The 17,995-nt window shown below is 36.2% G+C and overlaps 1 protein-coding gene across 3 annotated transcripts in view; it reads right to left on the reverse strand.

Annotated features, from left to right (window-relative positions):
* Window positions 1-17,995, reverse strand: part of CDK14 (cyclin dependent kinase 14) — a 313,070-nt gene that overhangs the window by 218,434 nt on the left and 76,641 nt on the right. For all 3 annotated transcript variants that reach the window (XM_051802182.1, XM_051802184.1, XM_051802183.1), the window contains 2 exons: window positions 11,495-11,740; window positions 1,942-2,036 (listed from right to left, as the gene is read on the reverse strand). In XM_051802182.1, the coding sequence (XP_051658142.1) occupies window positions 1,942-2,036; window positions 11,495-11,740 (341 nt within the window). The remainder of the gene's footprint in view (window positions 1-1,941; window positions 2,037-11,494; window positions 11,741-17,995) is intronic.

Consider the following 17,995-nt stretch of genomic DNA (forward strand, 5'->3'; position numbering starts at 1 on the left):
CATTACCTCATAAAACAACTCCTTTTGAAATAGTATATAGCACTTGTAGTGTTTCCTAAATTCTTAAAGTGCAGCCTCTTCCTGCTCTGAAATAATTCAACTGTTTCTCTAGGCCAAGAGACAGAAGTCTGGACTGGAGGTGCTGAATGTGGATAGTGCCGGGTAATATGGAAATTATTCAATTCTCAGTCGGGAAAAAATATGTCAAATTCAAACAGGTGAAGGAATGGAACTATAACATTAGAAATACTCTCTGCATATGAATTCTTATCCACATTCTAGTTACACATACTTTTTTCAAAACACGTTTTAAAGACCTTGCAGAAGATGTTACGAAGCAGCAGGATAAAGATGTATATAATTGTTATAACCCTCACTGCTTATCCAGAGTTAGCTGCTTATAATGGAGAATGCAATGTACCCAGTAATTTCAATTTATTATTCAACTACCATTAAAATCATTGAAGTATTTCTTACAGATCTGCAGGCAGTTCTACTAGAACGGTATTTCTAACAAATCTATATTTCATGACATGTTCACAAATCACCACTGAATGAAATAGCTTCAGGGAAGAATTTTGCTTTGTTTTTAACTTTCATTCTGTTCCGCTGACTGGCGGGACATCTAGAGAGCTTGTTGCCTGAGTTCAGTCTTATTGAAAGCCAAGGCATATGGGATAACTATCACCAGATACTCACTGTGATTTTACTGAAGGGTTTTGGTCATAAGACACAAAATGAAATCTGTTCTCTTTTCTCATATTATGTAGACCCCAATAAAAAGCTTCTATATGTATAATGTCTGAAACATATGGAGATGTGTAACTGAATCATTAACCACACAACATAAATCCATTTTCTTGAAAAAAGCTGCCCGTGAAAGACAATACCTACAGTGGCATGGCAGAAGTGTAAATACTTCTACAATGAGAACATGTTTTTATTCACATCAGCTGTCATTATACTCATCAATATCAAAGCTACTGATATGAGGGAACCCATCATTCTGATTTATTAGAAATATTCAGTGAAAAAAAGATAATTTTCTGTACCTAATCAAGTTCATTACTCTGGAAAATGTTAGCATATATTTCCTTTTTTTCTGTCCTGTGAGTGTCATGATAGTCTCTCTGCTGGAACGGTAAAGTTGTCTCATCTACCACTGAATAGCTAAAGTTTTTAAAGATATCACATGTACCAAACCCCTCTTTCAGAGCTGCTTCATTATTATTGGAAATGTGATTATCAAAACTTGATTAAGTATGTGAAATCACACAAGACACTCAGCTTCACAAAACATAACTCTCAATGGAAGCATGAGATCAAGTAGTATATTTTAAGTGTGTTTACTGAATTATTTTATGCAATATAGAAGCACTGAGGGAATTAAGGAATAAAAAACCTGCAACAAATAACAAACATTAAAGTGGATGAAAAAATATTTTACATGTATATAGTAGATTATTTTGAGGTGGAATGGTTGCAACGATTGTAAACTGTTGTAAACAAACTAAACTTAGAGGAGTCCAAAATTCAATTAATTCCCTTCACATTATTTTGTTCAAGCTTTTTCATAACGGTAAATAAAAGGCAAACAACTTATCACATATATTCAGCATTGCTCTCAGAGCATTAGAAAAATTTACTTGAAGCATATTCTGCTTTTACCTCTAAAAATTTATTTGGTATGGATATTGAAAAAGTAATACAACATTAATGTACAAACGAAACATGCAATTAACAGGGATCTCATCTTGTTCTGATGTGAAGGTGGTATGTTACCTGTGCAAAATGGTCTCAGCCACTTTCACTCGAGCACATGGCAGTGAGTAGCACTTTGATTCATAGGGATCTATGCACATATTCAGCAACATCAGTTGATACTTTCTGCTTATCTTCATTTACACACAAAATTAAATTAAGAAAAAAAACACCACTTACTTGCTTTTTCCTTTGTACACTGTAGCATAGGACCCTTCCCCTAGTTTTTCCAGTTTTTCATATGAGTCTGCTTTTCCAAACTTAGGGCTCGTAGGCTAAACAGAACAAAAGAGATGACCTTTCAGCATGTATTGAACCCGTAACATTAACTGCTTTGATTCAGCCTTTAGAGATCAAACATCATTATTAAAACTCATAGACCTGCATGTTTTCAGCAGCCAATAACAACAAAAAAATGAATAGGAGAGCTAATGAAACATTATAATAGATTACTCAAAGAAAAGATCATTCAACACCCCAGATGGTGGTTGCTGATATTAACCATACACTTATATCATTGGAACTATCAAAAGGATTTTGTTCTTAAGAGACATTTCTGTTTTATTTTTCACATATATAACTTCATAGAGGGGAAAAAGATCACTAACAACTAAAGTACCTTATTGATGTTTAGAGATCTAAGCAGCATCCTTAGTCTGTCTTGAAAAAATCAGGCTAAAAGATCTATTTAAGTTTTACAATTTTTTAAATTTTATTTTAGACTAAAGCCCACCCAAAACTATTGCTCTAACTAGTCAGTGTCCTATTACATCAACAGGTAAGCATCTTCAATGATAGTATTTTAACTCTGATTACAGTCTTCAGCTTGTGGATACAATCACACCATATTTTAATGTATATGCAGGAGCGTCAAATAAATCCTGTATCCTTAATATCTGCAGCCTAAGTGAGGGGGCCTAAAACTGAAAGAGGTTAAACAATGATTCTTGCTCAAAGGGCAGATAGCTCAGCTGACCTTTGCAACAGACTGATACTTGCCCACTTTTACACAGTTCTAACAGAGAACAACTCAACGCTGCACAAATAGGAATTTACCTGACATGAGAACTTTCCATTGAAATTCTTGGAAAAATTTTGATTTTTATTAACTGCATCCCATTTTCCCAAATTTCCCCATTTTCCAGTTGTCTGGAAGGAAAGGGCTTTTTATTTTTCCCCCAAGACTAGATGGACACTGCAAAAAATTTACCTGCAACTGCCCTCAGCGTTACCCACATATATTTTAGACTGCAGTGCTCATATGTTCTATACCTAAACCAACCAAAAGATCAAAAAGCAGAAACACTGGAGGATCAGCAGAAACTTTGGAGGATCAGCACTAATACTCCATAGAGTATCAGCACTAAATCCCATAGAGAGACTGATTTGATGGTATTCTGGTTAAACGCTACAAAGAAAAGCAGACAAGCAAACCCAGCGTGTTTAGGGTTGAATTCAGTTGAGAGACTCCAAGCCATGTGTGCAGCTGTATACATGACACACTCACATTTAGGATCCTAGGCCTGATTTACAAAAAGTATTCATGTTTCAGGATTTTTTAAAGGAAACGAACATTACAGTACAGGACACATCCGTGTGTAAATTCCTGTTAAACCACGGTTGAAAGTTTTAAATCAACTGATCCTAAAAATTGCTTCTATTTAAACATACAAGGGCATCCCAGGTAAGCTGACTTAGTACCTCACATCCAATGAACCACTAGCCAGAAAATGCAAGCATTCTCTTTACTCAACTATCCTTCATTTGTTCTATGCAAAAATTCTGGCACTTTGCCATATATACACTTTTTTTGAGATGAACATTTCAGCTTTCTATTGAATGGTATAAGGACATACTCATGTATGTTTGCAAATTTGAGCCTTTACACCTCTCTCCATTACAAAGAACAACCTATTATTTTGCTATCCAATTCCTAAGTATTAATAGACTTGTGAAAATTTGTCAGAGAAAACTCTCACATCTTTTTCCTGCTACGTTATTTGGAACACTTTGTTATAGATAAGGCAGTAATATTCTTGGTTTCCAATCTGTGCTTAAAAAGGCATTTTGCCTAGTTAAAAACAATTCTTTTTAATTATAGTTTTATTACAGATGTTACTAATAGAGGTGACTAAAATATTTATTCAAGTTGTCTTCTCATTTAAGTGCCCAATAATGGACTGATGCAACATTAAAAAAAACTTCAGAAAAAGAGCAGTTAGATGTTTAAACATCTTGTATATAATGAAGAAGGACAGCAAAGTATTTCCCAAATTGCAGGCTGCAATGAACACACAGTGAGCAGCTTTGTTTGCAGTGGAAATGCTGCCCTAGTTAACAGTGAATAGTTCACTGTTGGCTTCCTCATAGCAAAACAGAAAAAGGACAGGGTTTATACATGTGTTTCACATCCATTCTTATTTTCACACTGAGATTTACTTTTATTCTCTGCTGCTGGAAACCATAATATAAAGGTCACAACAACTTGTGAGCCTTAAGATCTTGATAGGAAACAGGATGCTTTTAATCCATTACCACACAGCATATCATCAACAGTAATTATTCCTACAACCTCAAGCTCCTTTCTCCATACTCCAGCTGCCAGAAGCACAGATTTAAGGTCACACCTTTTCACTCATTCTCCTCCTGGATGTTGCTGCATCCTCACCAAAACCAGCAAAACTCTAAATGCTGGTGTTGACTGGACAAGGAGAAGAGCTCACTCCTGATCCTACAAGAGAGGTCTTGTGCTCAGGGGCAACCTCACACAGTGCCCCAGAGCTCAGCTCTGAGCAGCAAGGCTGACCTGACACCCTTTCAAAACAGCCTTTTTACTGCTTTTTAACCCTCTGAAACACTAAGGGAGAATCATAGAATCGTTTAGGTTTGAAAAGACCTTAAAAATCATCAAGTCCAACTTTAATCCTAAAACTGCCAAGCCCACTACAAACCGTATCCCCGAGCACCGTATCTACACGCCTTTTAAACACCTCCATGATGGTGACTCAATCACTTCCCTGGGCAGCCTGTTCCAACACTTGACAACCCTTTCCATGAAGAAATTTTTCCTAATACCCAATCTAAACCTCCCCTAACACAATGAGGTAATTTTCTCTCATCCTATCTCTTGCCACTTGCGAGAAAAGATCAACTCCCACCTTGCTACAACCACCTTTCACGTAGTTGTAAAGGTCACCCCTCAGCCTCCTTTTCTCGAGACTAGACAACCCAAACTCCCTCAGCCACTCCTTATATAACCCTCCAGACCCTTCTCCAGCTCTGCTGCCCTTCTCTGGTCACGCTCCAGCACCTCAATGTCTCTCTTGGAGTGAGGGGTCCAAAACCGATCCCAGAATTCAAGATGTAGCCTCACCAGTGCTGAGTACAGGACAATCATTGTCCTGGTCCTACTGGCCACACCTGGCCACACTGCTGGCTCATGTTCATACATCTGTCAATCAAAATTTGTCATGACATAGCATGACTGTGATAAAAGCACAATCTTTGTCATGTCTGAAAATTGGTTATTTACTGGATCTGAAAATGTTTTACTTATGTTTATTAAAGCCTTCAAATAATTTCTTAAAAATTCTTATCACAATTTGTTGGATATAAGCCTAGGGGAGACCTCCTTCCTGCGGCCCCATAGACTTCTGTGTCTCACTCATCAGTGAGACTACCTAGGCATAAAGAAACCTGTTGCTCCATATTAGTGTTTTGTATTTGTTAAAAAAAAAATGAACTTACGAAGCTAAGAAAAAAAAACCAGACAGGTGCATATGTGAACAATATTGAGCTATATAATAGACAAAGTTAAATAGGCAGTAAACAACCAGTCAGCAAGAAATTGATACCACTGGAAAACTCACTGCAAAGTGAACTTTCATGCTATGGAGAAATCTTCCAAAGAACTCAAATGGGAAAGGTAGATGAATTACCAAGACAGAAGGGAGTAAAGATCGTCATGCCTCTAAAGAGCATAGTCCCCAGTCATTGTGAAAGTCAGCACAGATTGTAGTAGATTATGTTATCCTCAAAAGGATATTGTCAACTGGAGCACAGAATACTGCACATCTTTCCCTTCAGGAAACCCACTGGCAATTTTACTTGTTTGCCTTTATGTTTTACTTTCCTTAAAAATAGTTTTTGTTAGGTAGCTTTCTTATTATAGGCCTACATTTTTCTCAGTGCAAGATTAGTCTAAGAGCACCAATAAGCACAGGGAGTGAGCATTTTTAGCAGCATGGTTTACAGTAACCAAGATTAGATATTTTTTCCCCTCTGGTTAAGGAAATAAAGATCATAGTAACAAGGATAGAAAGAGTATGCCAAAATGTTGAGTACAGAAATAGAAGAAGCTAGTATTTCAGACTGACGTGAGAGTATTAAAAATAACAGAGAGAAAAAGAAATGAGAAGAAACTGTCTTTTCTGACCAGGTCACTTCAAATAGACATTTCATTGATACAGACTGTAGGAAGGATAACAGGCTTAATCCAAGATCTTGCAGTATGAATCTTTGCACTATATTGTCATGTGAATACCTTTCTTTCTCAGAAATTTTCAAAACCTATGTAGTAAAGAAAGCTTTAATGGAAAATTACACTGAAAATCACCTGACTTTCCTATTGAAGCTGTGTGGGTTATGTTCTCATGCATTTTTCATAACTGCAAAACAGCTTGTGAATGTCACACTTAACCATCACATTCCCAAGTCTAAGTTTTCAACAGACCCTTTTTTTTTTAATTGCAGGATATTAAGCTTCAATATAAAACTATCATTTAGGGGAAAATATTATGTTCACATTGCCTCTGTGAATTATTGCAAATGAAAACTGAGTATCTATTTTGTTTTACACCTCAAAAAGAACAAATTCATTGCTGGAAAAACTTGAATATAAAAGGCTGGCCAAGAGGTTTAACCAAGATGAAATCAAAAAGAATGAAAGATAATAATTATTTTTTAATAATTTTATATTTTTTTCTTTGACACAATGGTAAACTTTCTTTCACAAAACCATATGCAATTTTCACACTAATTTCAGGTTGCATCCAATAACAGCTCAATTTGATCATACCTTGAAAGTTGGACTGTTTTCTAGGGCAATATTCAAGGAATACAAAAATATTCAAGAATCCAAAACAAGTCTTAATATCAACTCTCCCACTATCTGGTCCCATTCTCTTGCTTGCATCTTCCTAACTCTTTAACACACAGACATAAATTAAGAGCAACCTGCGCAGAAGCAACCATAGAGCTTTCTGTGAAAGGGCTGGATTCAGTTTTTAAAGCTGTTCACTTATTCTCCAGGCTATGAGAGCACAGGAACTGGCTCAACTGCCACATTTTATCTGCCTTCTCATCTAGAGAGTATCCCTCAGGTTAACGATTATTAACGCTTCCTTTGTGCCAGTAAAGAAAAATCCATTCTCTATACTGAATTCTGAAATTATCCTACCTCAATAAAATATATCAACCAGGAGGGATGCAGTTACCCTACTAATTAACAGGTTCCTAAAACTGGAGAAGGTTGCATATACCTGAAGAGGAAGACAGGCAAGAATGGTACAGCAAGTGTTTAGGCAGACAAAAATGATGCCTAACTTTTGGATAAAATCCTGACATTAGTGTCTGTTTTAAAGTTAGATTTCTTACACAGTTGATTTACAACATGCTAATAGGATCAGTAGGATCATAAAAGGATTAATGCATTTTGGTTGTACCTTTTGGAGGAAAATTGCACATATCAGAACTGAAAATTAATACAAGTTACAGAAATAGAAAAGAGGCTTCTCTCCCAAAAAGAGTAGAGTCAATGCAGTAAAGCATTGCTTATCCAATTATTTTTATTTGAATGGGTTTTTTACATTTATGTGAGTTAGCAGAAGGTTAGTGTTTTGCTTCATTTATTTTTTAAAAACTAACTGAAAGGTAGGACATATACCTCAGTATGACATGTGAATTCATTGCCAAGGAACTTAAGCCACTCAAAGAGAATAAACTGATGCGTATCACTACTCAACTATATCTTGACCAGATGGCTAGCTTATAAAACTTGCAATATTCTATTTACATACTGTGCAAAAGGACTATTTTAGTGTATAAAATGTGTACTCTGAACGCAAGAAAACTTCACCTTGCACTGTAGAGAAATAAATAAGGTCATGTGCCAAAAGAGCATGGATCTCAAATAAAACTTTCAGACAATTACAGTCAAAACCAGTGCAGTTTTGGGAAGACTTGTATGTATTTGTTTCTAAGTTGTGCTTTTTTTATTTTGTCCAGTTTATTTTGTAGTTTTACCTTTTCTTCAGTTAAGGAGAAAAGCAAGTTTCCTCCTTTTCTAGGCAAAAAAAACTGAGCAAGAGATTTTTAGAAAGATAAGATAGATAGAGAGACAGACAGGTAAGTACAGTCAACTATAGCTACATGTGTATAATATATATACGTATACACACACACATATTGTGTTGGGATGGATCAGAGAAAACATTTGCCAAGCCTAATTCCCTTCTAACAGTGGCTGACAGGTGATGCACAGGTAGGCAAACACTTACTTCACTATCTCCAAGTTATCCACTGATGTGATAAAGGAGTAAGTCTGTTCTGCTGGAAAATTCATTCCATAATAGTATCCAATTTCAATCAGCTTAAGCAGTTTGGAAATCACTCTCATAGATGTTTTCTTATGTTCAGACCAAGGGGAGAAGGTGGAAAGGTTTTAAGTGTAAAAATTAAGTTTGTCTTATAAGAACAAACAAATGAAAAAAAGTGCTACTGCACTAATTAACCACACAGGATTTCTACCAGGTTGCAGCGAGTTCTGACATTAACTGAAGAAAATTACTTCATGTTCAAAAGCAAGAGATTTATTTTCCAAGAGACAATCTGTGGGCAGGAACACAGAGTTCCAGCTTCCCCAAAACTCTGTGTGTGTTTCATCTTTCTCATCACAAGGTGCAGAGTATTTCAAAGCTACATAAAACACAAAATGGGTAACATGCCACCTGCAGAGTATTTGGTGATCTTCACCAAACACTGAAGCTGATACCTGCCAGAGAGGTGATAAAACTTCTGAAATTAATCAAAGCAGAAGTAACACCCCAGGGCATTATAAACAAGGTCTTTCAGGTAACGTCTTGAAAAATGTTATTTCTGAGACAAAGGACTTTTACCTGAGCAGAAACAGTGATATGGAAATTGCAAGCCTTAGCCATGCACCTTCTGTAAGACATCACTTCCCTATCTGATGGTTACAAAGGACTTTAAATGATGAAAGGGAAGAGAGTAAACTGAAGCCTATCTCTAATTCAGTTCCTCTACTAATCAAGCATGGAAAGTGTAAATTAAAGGTATCATACACCTATCAGAGTATCTTAAAATAAAGCTAAAGAAAGTAGAGCCAAAACTGAAACACAATTCCACAACTGTAGCCAGAATGACCCAGAGAGCATAGCATGCTCAAGAACATTTACAGAAACAGAAGTGCCCGTTTGGACTGGTATAACCTATACAAGAGGAAAATTTCCAGAGAATCAAGTATGAACTCAGTAAGGGAGAATGTGTAGCAGTCCTCTAACATGGAATAAAAAGAAGTAATGAACATAAGAGGAAGTAGCAAGGACATCTGCTAGACAACATCATGGCTAGAAAAAAAAAGGAAACCCCAAACCTTTTGTCAATTCAAGTATAATTCAAAACCACAGAATGATAAATTTCTGCAACTAATCACACAGGTATCACTCAATGAAATGTGCATCAGAACATCTACCGTCCAAGGCAAAGTGTTCAGGCTCAGGAAATGAACAGCTTGATCATATCTCTGCCTTGGATGACTGAACTCAGGTCTGTTGGGCAGGACCAGGTGGGACCTGATCAGCAGAGGGCTAACATCACCTTTTCATGAGAAATTCTGCTCTTCCCTCTTCATTGGCATCAACACTCCCATTATTCCACAGGTTACTCCTTGACAGGTACTCTTTGGATCACTCCTTGTAAGAAAGAGTCAAAAATTACTAACAATGCCTCCAAGCAGAAGGAAGAACTGAGTTCACCGAACAGAGCTCTAAAAATCCGGGAGAATTACAGGAAGCTAAGAAATGAGAATTGTGTTTCAAGAAATTCCTATGCACCTCCTGTATCCAGCAAGTCTGTGTGAGTCAGCACAGACAAAAATGACCAAAAGCTTATGTATAGCTAGGGCTCTAATCAAGAGCATACCAGTAGAGGAAGCATTAATATAATTTACATAGGAAAATAACGGGATCTTAGGAGATTGTATGGATGCAGTAGAGTATCAGCCCTCTGGAAAAGAATAAGATGCTAAAAACACAGTTTCAAAAACATCTGCTTCAAAATTCTGGAAGCAAAGCAAGTGAAATCCTTCAATTTTAACAGAAAAAGAAGTGCATAAAGCATTAACAAAAATTATCAACACTTTCCAAGAGGAACAGCAGAGATGAGGAGTGAGTTAATAACAAAAAAAACCTTAAGACTTTCCAAAACACATCATTTAAATCGATAGTTGTGGTGACAAACAATAATCCGGCATCACAGACAAGTAAACACGGTGCAAACCACTTCATCCATCCTTAATGATTTTAAAAGTTTTATGGTAAGAACTCTTTGTCGTGGGCTCAGATTAAATACACTAGAGATATCTTTGGCAGCAGCTATAAAATGCCAGGCGATGATGAAAAAGCAAATTTGTTTTTGCTACAGATGGTTACATTTTAAAATGTAACCTTTTCTAAAAAGGACAGTCCCCTGGAGGCATGACATCTTACCCGCTAAATTCACATGGGTTAAACACAGCTCATCTACAGAAAATGAACCTCTGTCACTTCTTGTTAGAAGTCTGACAGGATTCAGTCAAACTTCTGTAGGGTGGACAGAAGATGTCCAGAAGACAGAGCAAAACAAAGAAAAGAAAGAAAAGAAAAAAGAAGAGTCAATCAACCTTTTAAATTATTTCACGCCAAATAAGATTGGAAGTGGTACATCCATTCTGCTTAGATCTGTAGTCTTCAACTCAAAGGTCACATTATTATGGATTTTTCTTGCCAAAGCATAACAGTAATAGTTTTTCAATAATTTTGAAGGTCTTTTGGGGGAAATCTGTTCTGGGCATTATTCATGAAAGATATGACATTTTATTTATCTAGTTGCTTTCAAAATATTTGAGAATAAAACAATTATGATGTGTTGCCAAACTCTTTTCGGTTGTTTTTTTCTCTCCTCTCTCTCTCAAGAGTTTCTGATATGGAAATAAATGTTATTTTTACTACTTGATTTTAAAAAGAGAATTTTAAAATGTAAACAAAATCTGATCTGTTTCTCTAAAACCAAAATCTAAAATTCAAAAATGCAGTTCACGTGGTTTCCTAAACTTCATGGGAAAGAATTCCTCTTCACAAATAAGCAATCCTCTGCAAAATATGCAGCATAAACATTATAGCAGCTGCAATGCAATACCAGGATAAGGAGAAATCCCGTAAGACACCCTAATTAATATCTGACCGGAATTTCATAATCTATTCTTTTTCAAGTTCTATTTTCTGATTCTATCATATTAATGACACTACAAATATATATAGAAAACATCTTTAATAGCAGCCATGACCTTTTTGTTTTGTTTCCAACTAATCAGTTCCTTTTTAAGCAAGAAAATATTTATCTGGTGCCCTTAATTCCACCATTTGGTACACACAAGATATCAGGACTGTGCACTTACAGAGCTGGGGCTGGAGTGACGCCTGACTTTAGGTGATTCCTTCCCTGCAGACGAAGTTTTGAAGTTAATGCAAGCGTTGTTCTCTGAATGAACCCTCTTCACTTGATTAGTTGGTTTCTCAAATGGATCAAAACTACTCTGTGTCCTCTGAACTCGAACTTTTTTATCCTCAGGAATTGTATCCAGAGGTTTGATCACTGAATCCATTCCCTGGCAGTTCCGTGTAGACATCTTTGTGACACATATCTGAAAGACAAAAACAGCATTTGTTAACTCTAACAGGTTTAAAGTTTATTGATCCATCAATAAGCATCAATGAAGGCAGTGAACTTCATAAGCATTCATTTCCTATTTCTACATTAAAATTGCAAATAACACATGCATTTTACATAGGGAACACACACCACAGTCATAACTGTAAAAAGTCTATCTTTGTACAATGCACTAAAAAATCCAGAAAAAGAAAGGCAAAAGAGGAACATACATAAAATTCAAGCATTTGTGTTTTCTTGTACAGTGGCAACAATGCCACTTCACTTCTCTCTCCAATCTAGCCACAGATATCCACAAGCAGTATTGATTTTCATTTGTTTAAAATTGGATGAGACTAAACTAAAATAAATGGTGGTAGTTTGTGTGCGCACTTCGGTACTGGCTTGCCAAAGATTCAATACTGGTATATTATTGTATTTTTAAATAATGCTTATACAGTGTTATTATTATTATCACCATATGTCTCAGAAAATCAAATCAGTAAATCAATTCCCAGGCACTGAAACGTGAGACTGCAGCTTAATGGCACACTAAAGCACAGAAGTTCAATTCTTTGTTACTGTGAAGTATGACTCTGCCAAGCTCTAAAGATTGCCACTTGCTGCTTGAGCTATCAAAATATGCTATGGTTAGTTCAAAAGAACTAAAGGAGCAGAACAGCAGGTTTAGAAACTCCAGTCATATACACTTCTGGTTTTAATTTTAATACACTCCAATATATACAACATTTTTTTAAATCACATGGTGAGGAGTTGTATTTGAAACCTCAGCTTCTGTTTCCACCCATAAGACACTTGACTTTTACTTGGAAAGAAAAGAAATAGTTTCAGCTTTCAGACTTTCATAGCTTTCAGTTATGAAGTGTGAAGCAAGACACAAAAGGTTCCTTAAATCATAAACAAATCAAAGTCACCCACAATGTACTTTTTCCATTATATTTGCATGTATTTGAGGATAGACAGTGTTAATTTGCTGAAAACTGTTCACATACATACAATTAAAGAAGCATAATATTCTATTCAAGCACCCATAATCTAGAGCATTTTTAAAAACTTGTTGTCATAAAACACTTAACATGAAAAAAATAAAAAGAAATTATCATTAAATCAGGACTCTTCCCCCATAGCCCAAAGTGTCTCCAATACAAACTTCTCCAATCAATTATTCTTTGCCATCTTGCCCAGAGGAATTTTGTGCCTTGAAATCAAATTTACTTCAACTTTTTATAGAAATACTGGGTGAATATACCTTGTGGTTTGGGGTTTTTTAATATATATATTTTGAAGATCAACTGTAACAGTAGATCAAAGATTCCTTTTCTACATTAAAAATTTAAAGTATGTTTCCTGCACAGTGCCATCTGCCCAAATGATCATGCACCAGGTCAACTCTAATGAAGAACATCACTACTATTACAGACCGGGTTTTACAAGGGTTCAAATTTCTTCTCATTAAAGTGATTACTCCAAGACTAAAACTTCAGTAAGTTATAACCGAGAAAAGGAACAGCCCCCCTTCATTTTAAAAGATAATTCCTTCTCAGGTCAAAATTAAGACAATTATGTAATTTTGTACTATTACTTCAGAGAGAAGTAATATATTACTTCAGAGAGAAAAGATAAAGAGTTTCTTCACAAAGAATTTTTAATTAGCCTTCTTGTAAAACTAATTGGCTTCTTTCCCCTAAAACAACTTATATGCACAGACATGCATCCACATACTTTCCACTGTCCTCTCCAGATCCATGTTCTTGCAATGCTTGCTACCAAGAAAGATGTTTTAACATAATGTAAGTTAAAATTACTATTAATATAGCAGTACTTCCATGTTACTTAATCAACATGGATGCAAATAAATCAGCCTATGAAATTCTATGACCTAGAAAATAGGAGATATGGAAAAAAAGTTCAAAAGCTGCACTTGTCTTCCTTTTAAGCTAACAAGACCACCTGTAGCTGATTAAGATTTTTTGAGTACACAACTACAAATATACTATAGATAATAATGACATGAATGCTGCTTCTAGTTTCTTTTTCCACTGGAAAATCTCCATGTCTACCTCTAATGTGGGCCATGTAACCATTGCATTAAAAAGAAGCAAGATATTTGTTTCTATTGATTGTCTACTGGAAGCAGTAATACTTTAGATATTGAAGGCAGACACTTTAACCTTCAGGTCACTTGACTGAATCTGGAGTAGGATAAAAATCCTCACTACCATCATATAATAGCCAACTTCCAACTAGCAAATTACTAAAACCAAGATGTACACCAACCACCCCCCACTCAGAAGTCAAAGACCTCAGTGGATGTGCAGGCTGGATACCAGCATCACCTGTGGAAAAGACTGAGGACAGCAGGGAAATGCAAAAGCAGGGTCTGCTCACCACCCTCCTCTGCCTGCTCTGCAACTACAGAGTTGGCAAAGTTTCATTCATCACTTCTCTCTCACCAATATTAATAGTTCCCTAGCAGAAATAAAACATTCTCTCCAAGTGACTGCTCACCAAAGTGCAGGGTTTAAGTCCATAAAGCTAAGCTTATGCTGTTGTTGAAGGGTACACATTTCCAAACTGTCTACCCTGCCTACAAAACACCGAAGAGAAACAGTATTTAAGCAGTTGTTTTAAATTTTGCCATTGATATGCCAAGTCCAACTTTGTGGTGAAATTCTTCTTCAGTGAAATCTGAAAGGAGCAGTTCTAAAAGGTCAGCACTGAGTACTGGCTATAACCTCAGAATTACACAGCTTAAGGACACATTAATTTCAGGTTTCCCTCCATCAGCGAGAGCACAATAGAATTCCTTTTGCCCCTGGGCAGTGGGCGCTCCTGTGCTCCAGGTAACAGTACAACTTATTCTGTAGTGACTTATCATGCAAAAAAGCAGCAGTGGGACAAAAAGAACTGAAGTATAACATATTTTGGAGAGCTTCCTGTGCATACAAATGATCCTGGGTTTCACCAGCTTGACCACACCACTTCTAGGAACAGTATGACTTTGATTAATTTTTTTTAACACTCATTCAGCCTTTCAAATATCATTTTTCCATTGTACTGCATAGCAAAAGTGATTCTTAGAAATTTCAGGCTCTCAAATGATATGTACAAATACTTAGTTAGACTGTAAACCACTGTCTACCACCTGGTAGCTCGTTGCTGATAGGTAAGAGAAGCCTAACACACCTTCTTATTTCCAGCTTTCTTTTTGCATAAGAGAGTTAAGGACCATTTTCCACTTAAAAGCATAGCATGTGTCGTAAAGAACACAGATGCATTTTCAGCTTCTTTTAGATGCTCCTGTGTGACCCTGTGGGCTTTCCCTCTAAGTCCATTTTCCCTGTAAGACAGGACTTTCTTTTGACCTCGTTTCATTTGTTCTATATACATAAGTCGAAGGTTCTGCAGAGCAGGCACTGCACTTTTACTAACCCTTTTTTTACACACAGAACAACCCTTGTGCACCTTGTGAAGATGACAATCTAGAAAGAACTGGAAACTATCTTTTGCCAGTACAGCCTCAAAAACGGATGATTTTGTTGACTATTTGCTTTAGCTACAGTCACCAGAATAAAAAACAAACCTAAAGAAGCTAATCAAGTCATTACATATAGGAAGTCAATCTATATGATTCATTACCCCTTCTTGCCCTTGAACTATAAATCTATGTAATGCTGTACTTAAAACAGTGGAGCCCAGACACTCATTGAGATGCTATAAATGCCACCAGAGTCAAAACCTGGTGCTACATGAAGATGTGATCAATGGCACCTTAACTATTACAAGTTCTAACCTCAAACGTATGTAGAGAAAATACAAGTAACATCTTGGTTCGTCATGCATGAGATGACAATTATGTTTTATAAAATGCAATCAAGAGGAAGAAAGAAACTTTTCAGTATGAATATGCTATGCATTTAAAAAAACCTCTGTCTAGAAAATAGCGTGAATCATTAACCAGTTTTAATTGTCATTTCTTTAAAACAAGTCATCATACAAGTGAACATTAAGGTATGTCAACACTTGAAGTGATTCTTTCCTCTTCATGAACTGCCATGATTTTGTGCTTCTCCCACCACGAACTACATTCAAAGCATAATTGTCTAAGGTGTATACTATTTTCAAATCTATTTGGTTTTTAAAGGTAGTGCAATGAAACCACAGTTATCACTTTCACATGAGGTATTTTAGCCAGCAGATCTCATAATTACAGGGAATAGAGGTATGGGATCTTCATTTATGCTTTCACTCTTCTTTACAGGAAACAGTATTTAAAAATAGGCCAACCAACTTAATACACTTAACAACTACAGATTATTACAGGTATAACAGGGAATATGCAAAAAAACCCTGTATCACGTATGGATTGTTGAGCAAACATTACTTTGGTGACAGTTCACCACCTCTGACTTTGGGTTCATTAGGTGGCCCCAGACATGAAACATAAGAAAGGAAACAGCTGCTTTGTGCCATCTAAGTTCCCACCTGGAAGGAATCTCAGTACCTCAGAGAAGTGTGATGAAAAAACTATGTTGGTAAAAACAGTGAGAGAGGGGCAGAGACAAGGGGCAGACGATACAAAAGAATTTAATATACTTCCTGAAAGGAAAAGAAGGTAAGATAAAACAATTGCAATGAAACGAATGGTATTCACGCCAGAGAACTTCACATGTAGGACATTCACACCCAAAGTCTCCACTTTGGTTCCAGGATGAAAATTCTGAAAAAACTAAACTTCACTCCAACGCAAACATCCCTTTAAAGAGCCTTGCTCTTCTACACAGAGAACAGCAGGGTCCTACAGAAACTCATTTTTTGTGTTTGAAGTTAGTCTTTGGAAAAGCCCTTCCAAAGCAGCACTTGGAAAGTGTCCAGGGACATGGTGTCTTGTGGGAAAGGATTTGATCTGGAAAATAGCAGTGACTGTTCCTACCCAGTGAAGCAACAGTATTAGTAGTTCAGAGTCCCTGACCCCAGCCTTGGAAAAAAGATCCTTGTCAGTCTACATGTGGTTCAAGCACCTGTCCAGGAACATGCTGCATCCTGAACATGACATTTCTCACATACAGATCATTAATGTCAATACATAACTGTATTTCCCCAAGTTGTTCTGCATTCTGCTGCCAAACAATATACATTTTCCAAACTCTGATGACTCAAATAAACCCACTTTTAAAATTCCACCACAACTATTTATTCAGGCTCAATTAAAACATAAGACAAAAAGAGACATGATGAGACAGAAGTGATTTGGCCACTTAAAACCTACAGCACAAACAGCCACTTTGCAGCTGCCTGAAGAGTTCTCATCTACTTTGGAAAGAAATAGTCAAAGGGAGATTTATCTATAAAATCAGAATATTCATGTCAATTCCAATAACTACTTGAGCTACTACAGATTCTTAAAATGTAAACAAAATAAAATGCAGCACCACAGAAGTTAGTACAGCTTGATATTAAAAGTTATTTTAGTGTTTCTCAGTGTGGGGTTTTTTTTTATTTGAAGTAAAAGAGTCAGAATATTAAAGAAAGAGCACTTCAAAATTCCTAATCTTACAACCACAAAAAAGCACAACATAGTTTATACCTTGCAGCTTTCTTAGTTGCTGATCAGAATCAAAAGACAATGTATGACAGAAAACAACACAGCTTTGGACAGCCTTTCTTCCCTGTTCCTCCTGCCCAGTCTCACATTTAATTTCAGAAGATCCCAAGGCTGCTCTAGGATAAACAGACTTAGTCATCATTACATCACTACGGATCACTGAGCTACAGTATCTTACAGCCTCCATCCTAACATCATGGTATTTATCATATCTCAACACATAATGTCTGCATTTAGCCAATTTTTTCCCATAAAGTCTACTGTTGAAATTAAGAGAATGAAATCACAAGAAGTACATTTTTGCTCCATGTGTAAAGTCCATAATAAGCCTCATTAAATAAATAAAAATCAGTATAACCATTCATGGAACCATTTCTAAATAAAGATGCCTCTTTGAATCACCTTATATGTCATCTCAAGCAATACTCTTTAATCTGCATTTGGGATTAATCTGAAAATAATAAATGGTGTATCAGATTTAGTTATTGTGATACAGTTTCAATGTAAGATTTTTTTCACTTCATCACTGTCAGCAAAATCAAAAGGTCCCAAACAAATAGGATTCTTATAATTAAAGGTTGCTGGACTATTTCATTTACTATTTAAAGTAATATAGCATTGAAA

The sequence above is a fragment of the Manacus candei genome, unplaced genomic scaffold (genome assembly GCF_025592945.1).
Source record: "Manacus candei isolate 608988 ecotype Guabito, Panama unplaced genomic scaffold, ASM2559294v1 h1tg000056l, whole genome shotgun sequence".
Taxonomy (NCBI): Eukaryota; Metazoa; Chordata; class Aves; order Passeriformes; family Pipridae; genus Manacus; species Manacus candei.